Source organism: Nerophis ophidion, linkage group LG19 (assembly GCF_033978795.1).
Source record: "Nerophis ophidion isolate RoL-2023_Sa linkage group LG19, RoL_Noph_v1.0, whole genome shotgun sequence".
Taxonomy (NCBI): domain Eukaryota; kingdom Metazoa; phylum Chordata; class Actinopteri; order Syngnathiformes; family Syngnathidae; genus Nerophis; species Nerophis ophidion.
The window spans coordinates 16,205,416-16,224,227 of record NC_084629.1 but is presented as its reverse complement, the minus strand read 5'-3'; the positions used below and the strand labels follow the sequence as shown (position 1 = coordinate 16,224,227).

Here is an 18,812-nt window from a genome sequence, read left to right as displayed (position 1 = left end):
AGCCTGACAGGCAATAACATTAAGTACACCTACGTAGTCAAATACAACAATCTACCTTTTATTATTCTCACTAATTGGAGGTTTAGCGAGCATACATTAGTCTAAAAGCATTTCTTTGGAGCAATTGTTTGGCATTTGCTTCCCCCTCACCTGTACAAGGAGGGTTCCCGTTTGAGCGTCTCCACGGTGACGTGCTGCTCCACCAGGCTGTAGAGGAGGATGGGCAGTGACGTGAAGCTGATGTTGTACAGGGTCAAGTACGCCGTATCGTACAGAGGCTGTAGTGGAACAAAACATGGCACCAGAAAGGCCATCATCATTATCCATTAACAGTGTGGTCAGCTCGGAGGAAATACAAACCCTGTTTCCATATGAGTTGGGAAATTGTGTTGGATGTAAATATTAACGGAATACAGTGATTTGCAAATCCTTTTCAACCCATATTCAATTGAATGCACTACAAATACAAGATATTTGTTGTTCAAACTCATAAACCGTATTTTTTTTTTGCAAATAATATCAAACTTAGAATTTCATTGCTGCAACACGTGCCAAAGTAGTTGGGAAAGGGCGTGTTACATCACCTTTTCTTTTAACAACACTCAATAAACGTTTGGGAACTGAGGAAACTAATTGTTTAAGCTTTGAAAGTGGAATTCTTTCCCATTCTTGTTTTATGTAGAGCTTCATTCGTTCAACAGTCCGGGGTCCCCGCTGTCGTATTTGCCGCTTCATAATGCGCCACACATTTTCGATGGGAGACAGGACTGGACTGCAGGCGGGTCAGGAAAGCACTCTTTTTTTACGAAGCCATGCTGTTGTAACACATGCTGAATGTGGCTTGGCATTGTCTTGCTGAAATAAGCAGGGGCATTCACAGATAAGACAGCGCTTAGATGGCAGCATATGTTGTTACTAAACCTGTATGTACCTTTCAGCATTAATGGTGCCTTTACAGATGTGTAAGTTACCCATGCCCTGGGCACTAATGCACCCCCTTACCATCACAGATGCTGGCTTTTGAACTTTGCGTTGAAAACAGTCTGGATGGTTTGCTCCCCCTTTGGTCCGGATGACACGATGTGGAATATTTCCAAAAACAATTTAAATTGTGGACTCGTCAGACCACAGAACACTTTTCCACTTTGCATCAGTCCATCTTAGATGATCTCGGGGCCAGAGAAGCCGGCGCCGTTTCTGGATGTTGTTGATAAATGGCTTTCGCTTTGCATAGTAGAGCTTTAACTTGCACTTACAGATGTAGCGACAAACTGTATTTAGTGACAGTGGTTTTTGATACAGTGTGGTCTGAGGGATCGAAGGTCACGGTCATTCAATGTTGGTTTCCGGCCATGCCGCTTACGTGAAGTGATTTCTCAAGATTCTTTGAACCTTTCGATGATACAATGGACCGTAGATGTTGAAATCCCTAAATTTCTTGCAATTGCACTTTCAGAAACGTTGTTCTTAAACTGTTTGACTATTTGCTCACACAGTTGTGGACAAAGGTGTGTACCTCGCCCCATTCTTTCACGTGAAAGACTGAACATTTTTTGGGAAGCTGTTTTTATACCCAATCACGGCACCCACCTGTTGCTAATTAGCCTGCACACCTGTGGGATGTTCCAAATAAGTGTTTGATGCGCATTCCTCAATCTTATCAGTATTTATTGCCAACTTTCCCAACTTCTTTGTCACCTGTTGCTGGCATCAAATTCTAAAGTTAATGATTATTTGCAAAAAAAATGTTTATCAGTTTGAACATCAAATATGTTTTTTTATGTAGCATATTCAACTGAATATGGGTTGAAAATAATTTGCGAATCATTGTATTCCGTTTATATTTACATCTAACACAATTTCCCAACTCATATGGAAACGGGGTTTATAGCTATGAGCCACCTTAGTGCTCATTTGAGGGTTAGATGGTAGCTCCTATCTTAGCTATTTTCACACTAAACTGCATGTGCACTAGCAGGCTATAACGTCTGGAGGATGCTTGAAGTGCAAATTGTCAAGGCCATTAAGGCTAATGGGTGGTACAGCGCAACATAAACAACGCTGACTTGGCAAGTAAATAGCTACCTGCTGGGAGAAGCCGCAGAAGAACTGATACAGGAACTGGGGGAAGATGAAACATACATTCTGAAAGGAATAAAAACAAGAATTAAACCGATGAGAATTTGATGGGGCTTAAAATGCGACACATATCTGTGTATGGGGTAGATGGTGGTCTATAAAGATGATTGAGTAGGAAGTAAAAAAATAAAATAAAAAAACACGTCTGCCAAAAATGAGTCAGTTGGCAGGGAAGAGCTTGCTATGGAAGCCACCCACGCTTTGCACTCCTAGTACCTTGTAGAAGAAGTACTGAACCAGCTCAGCGATGCGTATGTAGTAGTAATGACCGTGAACCAGCAGCATTTTCTTCAGATGTTTGAACTTTGGGATGGCGTAATCACTATTCCTCGCTGCCTGGCGACCTTCCTTACCCATAATGCCTGTAGGAACACATAAAAAGGTAAACAATGGAGTACCATGTAATGATATGCAGTTTAGAACCTGATTGATGGCATACCACACACTTCATTAGGTACAACTGCACAAAATGTGTGTATATATACACACACATATATGTATATATATATATATATAGAAACATAATACAAAGATTTGCAAATTCTTTTCAACTTACATTCAATTGAATAGATTGCAAAGACAAGATATCTAATGTTTGAACTGAGAAACATACTTTTTTTTCTGCAATTATACATTAACTTAGAATTGAATGGCAGCAACACATTGCAAAAAAGATGGCACAGAGGAATTTTTACCACTGTGTTACATGGCCTTTTTTTTAACAACACTCCCTTGGGTTTGATTGATTGATTAAAACTTTTATTAGTAGATTGCACAGTACAGTATATATTCTGTAAAATTGACCATTAAATGGAAACACCTGAATAAGTTTTTCCAACTCGCAGGGTCCACGTTAATCAATTCATGGTAAACCGAGGAGACCAATTTTTGAAGCTTTTTAGGTGGAATTATTTCCCATTCTTGATTGATGTACAGCTTAAGTTGTTCAACAGTCCGGGGTTTCCGTTGTCGTATTTTACACTTCATAATGCGGCCCAAATTTTTAATGCGAGACAGGTCTGGACTACAGGCAGGCCGGTCTAGTACCCGCACTCTTTTACTAAGAAGCCACGCTGTTGTAACAAGTGCAGGATGTGGCTTGGCATTGTCCTGCTAAAATGAGTTGAAAAATACATTGCTTGGATGGCAACATATGTTGCTCCAAAACCTTTATGTACCTTTCAGCATTAATGGTGCCTTCACAGATGTGTAAGTTAACCATGCCTTGGGCACTAATACACCCCCATACCATCACAGATGCTGGCTTTTGAACTTTGCGCCTATAACACTCCGGATGATTATTTTCCTCTGTAGTCCGGAAGACACAACGTCCACAGTTTCTGAAAACAATTTGAAATGTGGACTCGTCAGACCACAGAACACTTTTACGAAGCGAAACCTGGTGCGTTTCTGGGCTTTGCTGATAAATGGCTTTCGCTTTGCATAGTAGAGTTTTAACTTGCACTTACAGATGCAGCAACGAACTGTAGTTACTGACAGTTGTTTTCTGAAGTGTTCCTGAGCCCATGTGGTGATATCCTTTACACAATGATGTCACTTTTTGATGCAGTATCACCTGAGGGACCGAAGGTCACGGGCATTCAATTTTGGTTTGCCGCTTTCTTGTAGTGATTTCTCCAGATTCTCTGAAACTTTTGATGATATTACGGACCGTAGATGGTGAAATCCCTAAATTCCCTGCCATAGCTTGTTGAGAAATGTTGTTAACTGTTCGACAATTTGCTCACACATTTGTTCACAAAGCGGTGACCCTAAACCCATCCTTGTTTGTGAATGATTGAGCATTTCATGGAAGCTGCTTTTATACCCAATCATGGCACCCACTTGTTCTAAATTAGCCTGTTCAACTGTGGGATGTTCCAAATAGGTGTTTGATGTGTATTCCGAAACTTCCTCAGTCTTTTTTGCCATTTGTGCCAGCTTTTAAACATGTTGCAGGCATCAAATTCCGAATTAGCTAATAATTGCAGAAAATAACCAAGTTTACCAGTTCAAACATTAAGTATCTATTCAATTGAATATAGGTTGGAAAGGATTTTCAAATAATTGTATTCGGTTTTTATTTACCATTTACACAACGTGCCAACTTCACCGGTTTTGTGTGTATATATATATATATATATATATATACATACATATTTACACATATACGTGCATAAACGAACATATACATGCATTTACATCCATCCATCCATCCATCCATTTTCTACCCTTGTCCCCTTCGGGGTCGCGGGGGGCATATATACATATACATAAACTAAGTATTCTGATTACATATCAATAATGTACTGATATCTATAATACAACGTGACAAAAACTGCTGCCCAATGGAACCATTTAGTTTTTGTTAGTTCTTTTTATCCAAACAACTAGTACAGCATTTGTCTTTGTTATTTTATTTGGATGAACAAAAAAAAAACAGTGATGATATTGTAATAATAAATCGAGGAGCTCACCAATGCCCACATGTGCTTCTAAAATCATGCTAACATCATTGGCTCCGTCGCCGACAGCGAGAGTTATGGGGTGCTCCTTGGAGGCCTTGATCAGCTTGACGATCTGCAGGGGAAAATGTCTATTCACTCGCAACACTGGCCGCCATGGGAACCGCATTATGTTTGACGCATCTCTCGCTTACCTGTGCCTTCTGCAGAGGCGCCATGCGACAACAGAGCACGGCGCTACAGTTGCGACAGATCTCCAGGAAGATCTCTCGGTAGTTGCCGTGGCCTGCGACTTCCTGCTTGGGCTTGAGGACTGCCGACAGCGTGGCTCCGTCGATGATCAGACCAAAGTCGAGGCAGTCGACAGACAACCTGCAAGGATAACGTCACCGCCGGCATCAATCGAAAGATTATTATTTTTGTAGTCTAATGTGACACAAGTGCAACGCCAGCAGCCCTTACCCAGAAATGGATCTTTGCCTGAGAACAGTCCTATTCAGCTCAAAGAGAACATCATGGAGGCTCTGCTCTTCTGTGCGCTTCTTGGTTAGCTCCAGGATCTGAGTGCTGCGGCGAAAGAGCTTGCTGGCATAGCAGGTGGCCGCCGCCGTCTCCATCTTGTCCCCCGTTAGGACCCACACTTTTATTCCAGCCTTGTGCAGCGACTCGATGGTATCGGCCGCCTTCTCCTGGAGCCTGAGCATCAATAAGTCAATAACCGCTGAGCCTCAAGCGGAGCGGGGAGGGGGTTTTTGGAGGTTAAAGCATTCATCAAAACTACAATCAATCCTTTAGCAAGTGGTGATAACTTATCAATGTTCCACCGTCCACTGTCCTACACCATCTCCTGTTTATCTCTTAGGAACTGTCAGGCCACCAATCGATCTGTAGAGAGCTGCTTTACAGGATCAATACTGTCTGTCTTGTCACCGTGTAAAAACAGAGAAACTAGAAGGGTGCTCAGTAGAGTGCAGACTCCCGACTGGGCTAAACAATCCTAACTTGGATCAGCGCTAGTTTGTATACATTTTTGGACGCCTCCTGCCTGCACCTAAATTCTGTTATTACTTTGAATTGATTTGGCGAGACCAACCTGTCCTCCACAGCCGTGGCACCCAGAAGTACAAAGTCTCTCTCGATGACGTCGTAGGCTTCAGCCAGCCTCTGCTCCCTGTCCTGCAGGGCCAGCTTGGCTTCCGTCAAGTGCCGACACGCCTCCCGGTACTCCACCTCCGACAGCCTCTTGAAGGCCACGCACAGGGTCCGCAGGCCTTCCTGTTACCACAACGACAAAAACATTCCTGAAAAAATTCAACTTCAATACTGTTTTATTTTCTTCTCTAAGCAGTAAAATGGATTAATACCAATAATACATGATAGGCTGCTGTGCCTTCAATGATGATATTGCATAACTAACTCTCTTTCTTTAAACAGTATTTAATTGTATGTTTTTCATTTTATTTATTAATAAACCACTTCAATTATTTATTCATACCACTGCATTATGCTCTGTAGTGTCCATTTTGACCTTAGTTATTAAAGGTCTACTGAAATGAGATTTTCTTATTTAAACGGGGATAGCAGGTCCATTCTAGGTGTCATACTTGATCATTTTGCGATATTGCCATATTTTTGCTGAAAGGATTTAGTAGAGAACATCGACGATAAAGTTCGCAACTTTTGGTCGCTGATAAAAAAGCCTTGCCTGTACCGGAAGTTGCAGACGATGTGCGCGTGACGTCACGGGTTGTAGGGCTCCTCACATCCTCACATTGTTTAGAATCATGGCCACCAGCAGCGAGAGTGATTCGGACAGAGAAAGCGACGATTTCCCCATTAATTTGAGCGAGGATGAAAGATTTGTGGATGAGGAAAGTGACAGTGAAGGACTAGGGAAAAAAATAAAATAAAAAATAAAAATAAAAAAAGGCGGGGGCAGTGGGAGGGATTCAGATGTTATTAGACACATTTACTAGGATAATTCTGGAAAATCCCTCATCTGCTTATTGTGTTACTAGTGTTTTAGTGAGATTATATAGTCGCACCTGAAAGTCGGAGGGGTGTGGCCACGGGTGTGGTGACCGCCAGTGTCTCCGAGGGAAGACACGTTTCTTGACGAGGCAATGCAGCCGGGCTGAGATTTTTTTTTTCTCCCTCCGGTGGCGGAGGCAAGAGAGTCCACAAATGCAGGAGGAACGACGCAAACTCTCCATTCATGGCTACGGTAAGAGCCGAATGCAAACAAGGAAACACCAGCTGTATTTGTGTTGCTAAAGGCAGCTACAATACACCACTTCCCACCTACATCTTTCTTCTTTGTAGTCTCCATTATTAATTGAACAAATTGCAAAAGATTCAGCAACAAAATGTCCAGAATACTGTGTAATTATGTGATTAAAGCAGACTACTTATAGCTGGGATTGGACTGGAAAAAAATGTCCGTTACAATCCGAGACGTCACGCGCACGCGTCATCATACCGACGTTTTCATCAGGGAATACTTCGCGCGAAATTTAAAATTGCAATTTAGTCAACTTAAAAGGCCGTATTGGCAAGTGTTTCAATTTTAAGATTTCATCATTGATATATAAACTATCAGACTGCGTGGTCGGTAGTAGTGGGTTTCAGTAGGCCTTTTAACACATTTGATAAATAACTTCTGTTGATTTTGAACCAAACTATGACAAAAATACTTTACATTATAGGAATGCTGCGCTAGCAAAATAAGCTTCTTTGTGGTGCGCAGTATTATGCTGCAAAAGTCATGACATGTTGCCTTTCCTCCAAAAATACTTCAATTTATCAATATTTTTATCATTGTTATTAAATGTACCTGATTTATTTTGGTTACTAATTTTATTGGTCTATCGTCTTATAGTTAGGTGTATGGTGGACATTTTGACTGACGTCACCAACTATTACACAAGTCTCCTTACTTTTCTGTTGATCTTGACCCACATGGTATGACAAGTTCAAGAAACATTTCTAAATCTTTTTAACGGTTTGCAGTATTATGCTGAAATAGTCACAATAATGCATGACACACAGCTATGCCTCAAATATTACTTCAGTATAATACCCTGTCATTTTTATTTTATGTTAATTTGTAATCACTTTTTTATTTTTTTTTAAATACTGCCTTTATTTGCTGATTGGCTGGGAGAAATCCCAATGATGTAACTTCATGCCTTATAGTATAAGTGAAGTGAATTAAATTTATATAGCACTTTTCTCTACTGACTCAAAGCACTTTACATAGTGAAACCCATTGTCTACATTTTTTTGAAGTAACATTTAAACTAGTGTGGATGGCACTGGGAGCAGGTGGGTAAAGTGTCTTGCCCAAGGACTTCCGGTTCCGGTTTGCCGTGAGCAGTGTTTGTAACGCGTTACTGTAACGCCGTTATTTTCGGCGGTAACTAGTAGTTTAACGGGTTATTTTTTTATAGTCAGTAACTCAGTTACCGTTACTACATGATGCATTACTGCGTTATTACACGTTATATTTTATGTAGTATCGGCTAGAAACTGAGAAGATATGAGTGTGTTTCTAACGTCATTGGTCTCAGCGAAACCTGGCTCAAACCAGACAATTTTTTTGCGCTGAACGAGGCATCTCCTCCTAACAAAACGAATGCGCATATTACCTATCCCCTTAAAAGAGGTGTGTGTGTGTGAGGGCACTAATATACAATGAAAACTTTAACCTTACCCCTAACCTATGTAATAAATATAAATCATTTGAGGTGCTTACTATGAGGTCTGTCACACCGCTGCCTCTCTACCTGGCTGTTATCAACTGCTCACCTGGGACCTATTTTGACTTTCGTCGCTGATCTAGTGACGCACGCCGCCAATATAATTATAGTAGGGGGCTTTAGTATCCATATGAATACCCCATCAGACATCTCCGTGCGTGGCGCTCCAGACCATAATTGATAGCTGTGGTCTTACACAAATAATAAATGAAACCACGCATCGAAACGGTAATACGATAGATCTAGTGCTTGTCAGGGGAGTCACCACCTCCAAAGTTATGATACTCCTGTATACTAAACTAATCTTTACCTTATAAAATTTGAAGTCCTGACTCATTGTCAACAAGCTAATAATAATAACGGCTTTGCCAGCTGCTAAATTAATGCTGCCCCAAAGATGACTCGTGCTGGCCTACTGCCTCCAGTAATGGCACCATTCCCAAATTATGTGGGCTCTATCGGTAACCTCACTAATAACTTTAATGACGCCCTGCACTAAACCATTGATAGTATAGCACTGCTAAAGCTAAAAAGGGCCCCTAAAAGGCCCTGTGGTTTACAGAAAAAACTAGAGCTCTTAAATTATCATGTAGAACGCTGGAACTGAAATGGCGCGCAACTAAACTTGAGGTTTTCCATCAAGCACGGAGTGATAGTTTAATAATTTATAAACGCTTGTTTACCTTAGCTAAAGCTAAATACGACTCAAATCTCATCCGCCTTAACAAAAACGATCCTAAATATTTGTTCGGTAAAGTGGCATTGCTAACCCAACAAGGGACTCCTCCCAGTAGCTCCACCCACTCGATCATAATATTTTGTTAAGAGCGTATCAAAACACGAATTGGTATGTCAGACTTAGCCCTGTCTTGGTTTAACTCTTATCTTACTGACAGGGAGCAGTGCGTCTCCCATAATAATGTGACCTCGCAGTATGTTACGTGTGGAGTTCCCCAGGGTTCGGTTCTTAGCCCTGCACTCTTCAGCATCTACATGCTGCCACTGGGTGACATCATACGCAAATAGGGTGTTAGCTTTCACTGTTATGCTGATGACACCCAACTCTACATGCCCCTAAAGCTGACCAACATTGTAGTCAGTTGGAGGCGTGTCTTAATGAAATTAAACAATGGATGTCCGGTAACTTTTTGCAACAACGCCAAGAAAACGGAAATGCTGATTATCGGTTCTGCTAGACACCGACACCTATTTAATAATACAACTTTAACATTTGACAACCAAACAATTAAACAAGGCGACTCGGTGCATCAAAAGATTACAGTTTTGTATCATATGTCCCAGCAAGAAATCTGTGTTCAAAGAACTCCGGCTTATAAGTGATTTCCAGAGGATGTGGGCTATAGAGCGTTTTCTATTCGGGCTCCAGTACTCTGGAATGCCCTCCCGGTAACAGTTCGAGATGCTACCTCAGTAGAAGCATTTAAGTCCCATCTTAAAACTCATTTGTATACTCTAGCTTTTAAATAGACCCCCCATTTAGACCAGTTGATCTGCCGTTTCTTTTCTGCTCTGCCCCCCTCTCCTTCATGGAGGTGGATGGGTGGGTGTGGTGGTGGTGGTGGGGGGGATTCGGTGACCACAGATGAAACGCTAGCTGTTCAAAGTCGCGACCCAGGGTGGACTACTCATCTGTGCATCTGTTGGAAACTTCTCTGCGCTGCTGACCTGTCTCCGCTCAAGATGATCTCCTACTGGCCCCACTATGGACTGGACTCTCTCTATTATATTAGATCCACTATGGACAGGACTCTCACAATATTCTGCTAGTTCAGGGGTAGGGAACCTCTTTGGCTGAGAGAGCTATGAAAGCCAAATATTTCAAATTGTATTTTCGTGAAAAGCATATATTTTTTACACTGTATACAACTAAATGCGTGCATTTTTAAGTAAGACCAACATTTTTAGAGTTTAATAAGTCTCTTATTCTTTTTAACAACATTGATATTCTAAAGTTAACCTATAATAAATATAATACTTCTTAACAGTAATATGACATCTTGAACAGGTGCGATACAAAACAGATGGTTGGATTAAAATGCATGACAATGTTTTATAATTTGAACGTTATTTTTAACACTGTGATTACCAGCGGAATTATTAATTACTTTTCGTGTTAAGCAATGTCAGCTAAGATTTATCTGAGAGCCAGATACAGTCATTAAAAGAGCCACAGCTGGCTCACTAGACATAGGTTCCCTACCCCTGTGCTAGATCCACTCGACGTCCATTGCACTGGTCGCCGGGGGGGGGGGGGGGGGGGGGGGTCTCCACATCTGCGGTCCCCTTCCTCATTGTTATCCCATTGGGTTGAGTTTTTTCTTGCCCTGATGTGTGATCTGAGCCGAGGATGTTGTTGTGGCTTGTGCAGCCCTTTGAAACACTCGTGATTTAGGGCTATATAATCAATCAATCAATCAATGTTTACTTATATAGCCCTAAATCACTAGTGTCTCAAAGGGCTGCACAAACCACAACACAAACCACTACGACATCCTCGGTAGGCCCACATAAGTAAACATTGATTGATTGATTATTGATTGATTGATTGATTGACACAACGGCTGAGATTAGAATGGGGAAAGCGGAAATCGGACCAGGACCCAATAAGTTGCTGGCACGGCGCCCTGATGAACGAGCCACGCCGCCCACAGACGGCGCATGCAGTTTACATTTTTACTTAAAATGATCAAATACAGTATTAGATTATTACCACACACATTTCTCTCGGTTTCTGTTGATTTAGAGTGAGGCACTATAAAATGGTGATATAAAATAAGCCTTGTTGTTTTGTCTACAGCATTACCCTGGAATAGTCACGACAATTGTACTCCCCCCTCCCACTCAACCTCACACTTAAAACTATATTTTTTATTCAAATTCATTGCTATCATTTGCGTGCAGCGTCCATTTAAAAAATATGGTTCCTTGAAGTACAGTATAAAGGGCTACAAATTGCATCCTAGATGAACTTACCACAGCATTCTGCTCCACCCGGGCCTTCACCTGCTCCAACTTCCCAGACACAACCAAGGGAAAAATGGCCGAGTCAGCCCCCTTGCAGAAGAGCAGGTATTCTCCTGACAAAAAAACATAATAAAACTGATTTCCATGCCTCTCCATTTGATTTGATTTATTGAATCTAGGCAAAAAAAAAAGTCTTATTTTTTTTGGGGGGGGGTGAGGATACATTTTTTTTCCTGCAATCAGCAACTACTTTATGTGTCAGCTTGACTCACCTGAGCTTGCTCTGACAATGACGCTCATTCTCCTCCTTACAGAGTCAAAGTTGAGCACATGAAGCAGCTCAAACCTGGGGCAGAAAAAGTACCTGCATTAAAAGAATCCTTCAATTGATTTATTTATTTATTTTTTTACAATTTAATTAATTCTCTTTGTTTGAGCATTATTTTGGCAGTACAGCTGAGAGTTTATGTAGACAGGATGGGGACAAAGAATGGGAAAAAACAAAAGTTACATGAATAAACTCATACGTATGCCATACAAAGTTGTCATGAAGGCAAAATACTAGCAGGATACAAATGCTATTGTATCAGTTATAATATTATAGAATTACTGTTCCTGACTAAATTAAATGTACGATTTATGATGGCGACAGTTGGACCCTCCAACTGATTATTTGTATTTTCATTGACCAGGTGATAGTTTGACCCTGCAACCAACTCTTTCTATTTATATTCACCAGCATAGTGGAAATAATTGTGTTCCTACACACCATGATATCAATCCTGATGAGGTGTGGATTATTTCCATTAAGAATTTGCTAGAGGAATGATAAAATGCAAAGTGTCGTCTCTGCTGGATGCACCTTCACCCTCCTCTCCATCTCCTATCCATCTACAGCATGTTTCCTTAAAAAAGATGACTATTGATGGCTAATGAGTTCAAGGGAGGCTGAGTCTGCAACATTTAGTGTCTACGGATCATCCTCCACAGAGTCAATCTAATCAAATCAAGCATGACTTAGACATTAAAAAAACAAGTGTTGCAGATCACAGCTTAGCTATTCCTTCTCCCTTCATCCTCACATCCCAATCAATGGCATTTCGCTTTCCTGTGGCGTAACCACAGCAACCACTTTGCAGACGAACCTTTCAATTTCATCGTCTTTGTTCAGGATCTCCATGTAGTTGTCCTTCAGCCTCAGGTATGTGTAGCCCAGTCTGGGGAACAAGAGGAAAGGGAGAAATCAATACGTGCACAATGAAACACAAGCTGGACAAAGCTGCCGTTGTCATTTTTAATGGAAACATGATGACAGTGCGCACACATTACACACCATCTGGGAAAGCAATAGGTGGAGCGCAACAATATCCACCAACGTTCACCAACCAAAGACCAACTAAGGTGTCCTGACTTAAAATAGAGTGAAGTTATATATGAGCATGCTGCTTCGGATACACTGGCCTCAGCGTGTTAGCACTTTCACTTTTTAAAGGGTAGCTGTAGAAAATACCACAGAGACTTACTGTATTTACATATTTCAATCTATACCAGGGTATGGCATGAACATAGAAAAATAATTGGCTTGATTGAAGATTAACTGCATCTTGAAGCAAATTCAAGAGCAATACTTGGGTGCAACCAGCAGAGACACTGTTAATTCAATAGCTTCCTGTCTAAATACATTAGTTACAGAAAGTAGAACGTTATTATGACAACTCCTCAGAAAATAATTATCCTGCTCAATCAAAACTGTTTTGAACTCCAGTTTTTGTGCCAAATAGATTGTTCCATCCCTCAAAAAAAGTTACATTTTAAAATAAATTGATCCTGAAAATAAATTGATCCTGAATTTATTACAAAAAACTAACAATATATTTGTAATAGTTTAGAGTTTATAAGACTTTTTTTATTAAAAAAAAAAAACATTTGAAGTTATTACTATAATGAAAACATCTCAATTTAAGAAGACTAAAGTCATAATATCACAAGATAAAAAGTCTCAATAATGATAAAAATTTAAAAAATATATATATATAAAATAATAGCACAAGGGAGAAAATACTTCAATTTTAGAAGAACAATAGTATTACAAGGGAAAAAAAATGACATTTTATGAGAATACAGTCATAATATTACGAGACAAAGTGTTGGGATGTCGCATGGCTGCAGTTGTGTGTCCCCGAGTATGCAAGAATCCAGGAGAGTTGCGTGGAGGTAAGATGAATTTAATACACAAAAGAAAATAACAAAAGCAAACATAAAGCAGTCGTGCAGATAAACGTTCTCAACATAATGTTATCATCGAGCACTGAGGAGTGCTCGAGTGAAACATAAATAGACACTAGTGTGATTGACAGCAGGTGTGAACCGCTGCCAATCAACGAAAAGAGAAAAATAGTGCTCCGTGAATAAAAACAGGAAATACAACAAAATAAGAGCACTGAACCGGAAGTAAATACAAAAACACAAAAAACAAACAGAAATGAAGTGACACATCGTTACAGGACCTCCCCCTCAAGGAACAGATACCAGATGTTCCCTGGGAAAGAAAAAAAATGGAAAAAAGTCCAAAATGTAAGGGAGGGTGGAGGGAGGATTTGGTGGAGGGTTGCCAAACCTCGTGTCCCCGCAGCCAGCGAGGGAAAGTCAGGTGGCGGCGCCGCGTAGAGCGCCGCTGGAACTGGCGAGGCGGGCGGCCAGGGAACGGCCAAATCACTGGCCGAAAAAGAGGAGAGTGCGCAGGGCACGGCCACATCCACGGCCGACGTAGAAGCGGGCGCGCTGAAGCAGGCCGGGAAGCAGAAGACGTAACCGGCGGCGTGGAAACCGCAGGCGTCATCAACGGCGTGGAAGTGGCAGATGTCATCGGCGGCGTGAAAGCGGCGGATGTCATCGGCGGCGTGAAAGCGGCGGACGTCATCGGCGGCGTGAAAGCGGCAGACGTCATCGGCGGCGTGAAAGCGGCAGACGTCATCGGCGGCGTAAAAGCGGCAGACGTCATCGGCGGAGTGAAAACGGCAGACGTCATCGGCGGCGTGAAAGCGGCAGACGTCATCGGCGGCGTGAAAGCGGCAGACGTCATCGGCGGCGTGAAAGCGGCAGACGTCATCGGCGGCGTGAAAGCGGCAGACGTCATCGGCGGCGTGAAAGCGGCAGACGTCATCGGCGGCGTGAAAGCGGCAGACGTCATCGGCGGCGTGAAAACGGCAGACGTCATCGGCGGCGTGAAAGCGGCAGACGTCATCGGCGGCGTGAAAGCGGCAGACGTCATCGGCGGCGTGAAAGCGGCAGACGTCATCGGCGGCGTGAAAGCGGCAGACGTCATCGGCGGCGTGAAAGCGGCAGACGTCATCGGCGGTGTTGAAGCGGCAGGCGTCATCGGCGGCGTGAAAACGGCAGATGACGCCGGGCGAGGAGCAGCAAATGCTGGCCGAGGAATAGCGGATGCCGGCGGTGACGAAGCCCGGCGTGGTGCTGCTCTTGGCGGCGTTGGGGCTCGGCGTGGAGCCGGCGTTGGGGCTCGGCGTGGAGCCGGCGTTGGGGCTCGGCGTGGAGCCGGCGTTGGGGCTCGGCGTGGAGCCGGCGTTGGGGCTCGGCGTGGAGCCGGCGTTGGGGCTCGGCGTGGAGCCGGCGTTGGGGCTCGGCGTGGAGCCGGCGTTGGGGCTCGGCGTGGAGCCGGCGTAGGGGCTAGGCGTGGAGCCGGCGTTGGGGCTGTGCGAAAACCCGCCAGGCACGTAGATGTCTCCGAGGAAGGAGACGCTTGCGAAGATGACAGCGGTGTGTGCCTGGCTGCACCGCAGTGTATTGTGGGCCCCCCTCCACTAGGCGGCTGCCAGAAACCGTCCACACTTGCGGGAAGACATGCCTGCTCGTCGGCGTTCCCCGGTGCGAAAACCAGGGACGGGCGGGAGGAGGCCAGGAAGAGGGACGAAGACACGTCCCGCGCCGAGTCCCAGCAGGAGGACAAAAGTGACCTCACTGTGGGCTCCACTGGAGCTCTCGGCGATCCAAAAAAGAGAGCGGGAGCTGGCAGAAAGAGCAGCCGGGGAGCAGCCGCTGGAAGCTGCGTAGGAGCAGGGAGAAGCAGCTCAGCAGACGACGGGAAGGATGGCGGCGGCGGACGTGCCGGTCGGAGAGCCGCAGTCGGCGACGGAGCCGCAGGAGCCGCGAGACGTGAAGGAGGAGGAGGACGCGCCGGTCGGAGAGCCGTAGCCGGTAGCGTTGCCGCGGGAGCCGCGAGGCATGCAGGAAGTGGCGGACGTGCTGGTCGGAGAGCCGTAGCCAGCCGTTGAGCCGAGAGGAAAGATGGCGGCGGGGGACGCGCCGGTCGGAGAGCCGAAGCCGGTGGCGTTGCCGCGGGGAGAGGGTCCGCATCTGTTGGCTGGGACCGCACAAACCTGGCCTTCAAGTCCTCCAGGAATTGTGCGGTCCAGAACGTCGGCTGAGGATTGCCGACAGGGATTCTCGCGAGGACACTTTCTTCTGGCTCGATGATACTGTTGGGATGTCGCATGGCTGCAGTTGTGTGTCCCCGAGTATGCAAGAATCCAGGAGAGTTGCGTGGAGGTAAGATGAATTTAATACACAAAAGAAAATAACAAAAGCAAACATAAAGCAGTCGTGCAGATAAACGTTCTCAACATAATGTTATCATCGAGCACTGAGGAGTGCTCGAGTGAAACATAAATAGACACTAGTGTGATTGACAGCAGGTGTGAACCGCTGCCAATCAACGAAAAGAGAAAAATAGTGCTCCGTGAATAAAAACAGGAAATACAACAAAATAAGAGCACTGAACCGGAAGTAAATACAAAAACACAAAAAACAAACAGAAATGAAGTGACACATCGTTACACAAAGCCTTATAAGAATAAAGTCTGAATTTCAGAGAATAAAGGTTGTAATATTTCAAGGAAAAAAACGGACTTAAAAATAATAAAGTTGTAATATTGTGAGAAAAAAAAATCTATTTTACGAGAACAAAATAAATAATATGCAGAAAATAAAGAAAGATGTATTATTAAAAAAAAACTAGACACAAGACTAAAGTTGTAATAATAGGAGAAGGCCACCTTCCAAATAAAGTCGACTCCCCTTTCTTTACAATAATCGTCGACAACATCATGCGGACTCTGCGCGATCCAACTCTCCAACATTTACCTTTTCATTCCCTCCACCAACGCAACTTCATCTGGCGAGGAAGAAATGTAAAAGGATGTGGGTCGGCCCTGGTGGATGCCCTTCTTGATGCCGTCCACCGTCTCCTCCTCCTTCACTTGCACCGTGTGACACAGACACAGGGCCCGGAAGAACAGGTCCTCGTGCTCCTGCAGACACACATGAAAATTAATGATTAGAATCCGCATGCATAGATAATATAGCTTGGTGATGCTTATAGTATGTTTACTATTGTAGCTGTGTTGTGGTGTAAATGTGCACTGCAAGTGCTGAAGAAAACACCCACACACACACACACACACACACACACACACACACACACATACACACACACACACACACACACACACACACACACACACACACACACACATTACTGTATTTGTTACCTTCTTGAGACCTCCGAAAAATGCCTACCTCTTTATGACCACCCTTTCTAGATATATAAAGATTTGTATTTACAACATTAATAATACATACATACTATGCAAATATAAAAAAGGTAAGCTTTTATTTAATGTTTAAATGTTTTTGTTTGTAATTTGTTTTTAATCTTCATTATTTACTTCAAATTATTACAGTGTGTCTCTATATACATTTTTTTAATTTTTATTAATTTTGGCCCAAAGGGGGCACATCAAGTCAAGTCAAGTCAGCTTTATTTGTCAATTTCTTTACATGTAACGACATACAAAGGAATCAAAATTTTGTTTCGCACTCTCCCATGCGTAGACAAAAAGAAAAGAAAACACAACAGTAAAGTGCAACGTAAATATGTCTACCTACTAAAATGACAATATATATAGTTCCTGTTGTTTTTAAATAGGATATGGCTGTAAACAATGAGTGTTTCATCAGTAGTGCAAATACTTATGATATAGCAGCAGATGTGTGCAATTTTGCATAGTCATTTTTTCTGTGGGTCATGGGGTTTAGAGTTCAGGTTGTTCCGGGGAGGGGGATTTAAAAGTCCTGACAGGGAGAGTTCAGCAGCCTAACAGCCTGGTGGTGAAAGCTGTTGGTGAGTCTGGTGGTGCGAGAGCGGAGGCTCTTGTATCTTCTTCCAGAGGGAAGGAGGCTGAACAGGTTGTGTGCAGGGTGGCTTGCGTCACTCACAATTGTGAGTGCTTTGCGGGTGAGGCGGGTGGTGTATAAGTCTTGAAGAGATGGGAGTGGTGCACCAATGATTTTCCCAGCTGTTTTCACGATGCGCTGCAGGTCTCTTCTGTTGTATTGAGTGTAGCTCCCGCCCCACACAGTGATGCAGCTAGAAAGGATGCTTTCAATGGTTCCTCTGTAAAAAGTGGTCAGGATGGGTGGTGGAGCACTTGCCCGCTTTAGTTTTCGCAGGAAGTAAAGGCACTGTTGGGCCTTCTTCACCAGTGATGCGGTGTTGGTAGTCCATGACAGGTCCTCACATTTCAATTTCTTACACACACTTGTTATTGTTATTTCATATGTTGGCCTGAAGTGGAGCACTTTTCAAACCAACACACGGTGAATTTGAAAAACCCCTCCTTTTTGGGACCACCCTAATTTTGATAGATTTCACCACCAGGGGTGCAACTGAGACATTCTCCATTAGATGCAATGGTTTTCCGTATTGGGACCATGATTTATGTCCTAACTTGTTCACCGGTCCTCATAAGGAAAGTACTTTTCCTTGTTGATATCTTAAACAGGGTATACGTACACACACACACACACACACACACGCACACGCACACGCACACGCACACGCACACGCACACACATGCGTGCACACACGCACGCGCACTTACCCTGCGGTATCCTCCAGGTGAGGAATCTATCATGTCAATGCTGGAGGCAGCGCTAAGGATTTGACCGTTGCAGATGGCGTGCGGGATGTAGACATTCCCATCTACGCAGCATTCGATAAACTCCATGTTGTTTTCTGTCAGAGTCCCCGTCTTATCAGTAAAAACATACTCCACCTGCGAGTGAGAGGATGAACGACAGCTAAGGAAACCTCCGAAGAACGTTTCGGGAAAGGTCAGATAAAGCGAGTACCTGGCCCAGCTCCTCGTTCAAGTCAGAGGTGTTGACCTGAGCGCCTTCCCCCAGCTCCTCATCAAACATCTCCTCGTCCCAGGTGATGAAGTAGGAGCCCAGGAATTTCTGCATCTCCACCGTGACGTACATGGACACGGGAATTATGTAATTGAACAAGACGGTGAAGGCCAGGAAGTCTGTGAAAGCTCGGATCACCTGCCAGATGACACTTGCATGAACAGGTACAATATGTGTGGGATAGTACTGGCTTAAC

At 43.6% G+C, this 18,812-nt stretch overlaps 1 protein-coding gene across 7 annotated transcripts in view; it reads right to left on the bottom strand.

Annotated features, from left to right (window-relative positions):
* LOC133538059 (phospholipid-transporting ATPase IH-like) overlaps window positions 1-18,812 on the bottom strand; it is a 98,473-nt gene that overhangs the window by 15,887 nt on the left and 63,774 nt on the right. For all 7 annotated transcript variants that reach the window (XR_009802922.1, XR_009802923.1, XM_061879323.1 and 4 more), the window contains 13 exons: window positions 18,557-18,754; window positions 18,307-18,480; window positions 16,508-16,674; window positions 12,493-12,564; window positions 11,620-11,693; window positions 11,357-11,460; window positions 5,698-5,879; window positions 5,067-5,300; window positions 4,799-4,976; window positions 4,617-4,719; window positions 2,356-2,501; window positions 2,086-2,145; window positions 151-278 (listed from right to left, as the gene is read on the bottom strand). Coding sequence is in view for 5 of the 7 variants with exons in the window: in XM_061879323.1 (XP_061735307.1) it covers window positions 151-278; window positions 2,086-2,145; window positions 2,356-2,501; window positions 4,617-4,719; window positions 4,799-4,976; window positions 5,067-5,300; window positions 5,698-5,879; window positions 11,357-11,460; window positions 11,620-11,693; window positions 12,493-12,564; window positions 16,508-16,674; window positions 18,307-18,480; window positions 18,557-18,754 (1,820 nt within the window). In the remaining 2 variants the exon portion in view is untranslated. The remainder of the gene's footprint in view (window positions 1-150; window positions 279-2,085; window positions 2,146-2,355; window positions 2,502-4,616; window positions 4,720-4,798; window positions 4,977-5,066; window positions 5,301-5,697; window positions 5,880-11,356; window positions 11,461-11,619; window positions 11,694-12,492; window positions 12,565-16,507; window positions 16,675-18,306; window positions 18,481-18,556; window positions 18,755-18,812) is intronic.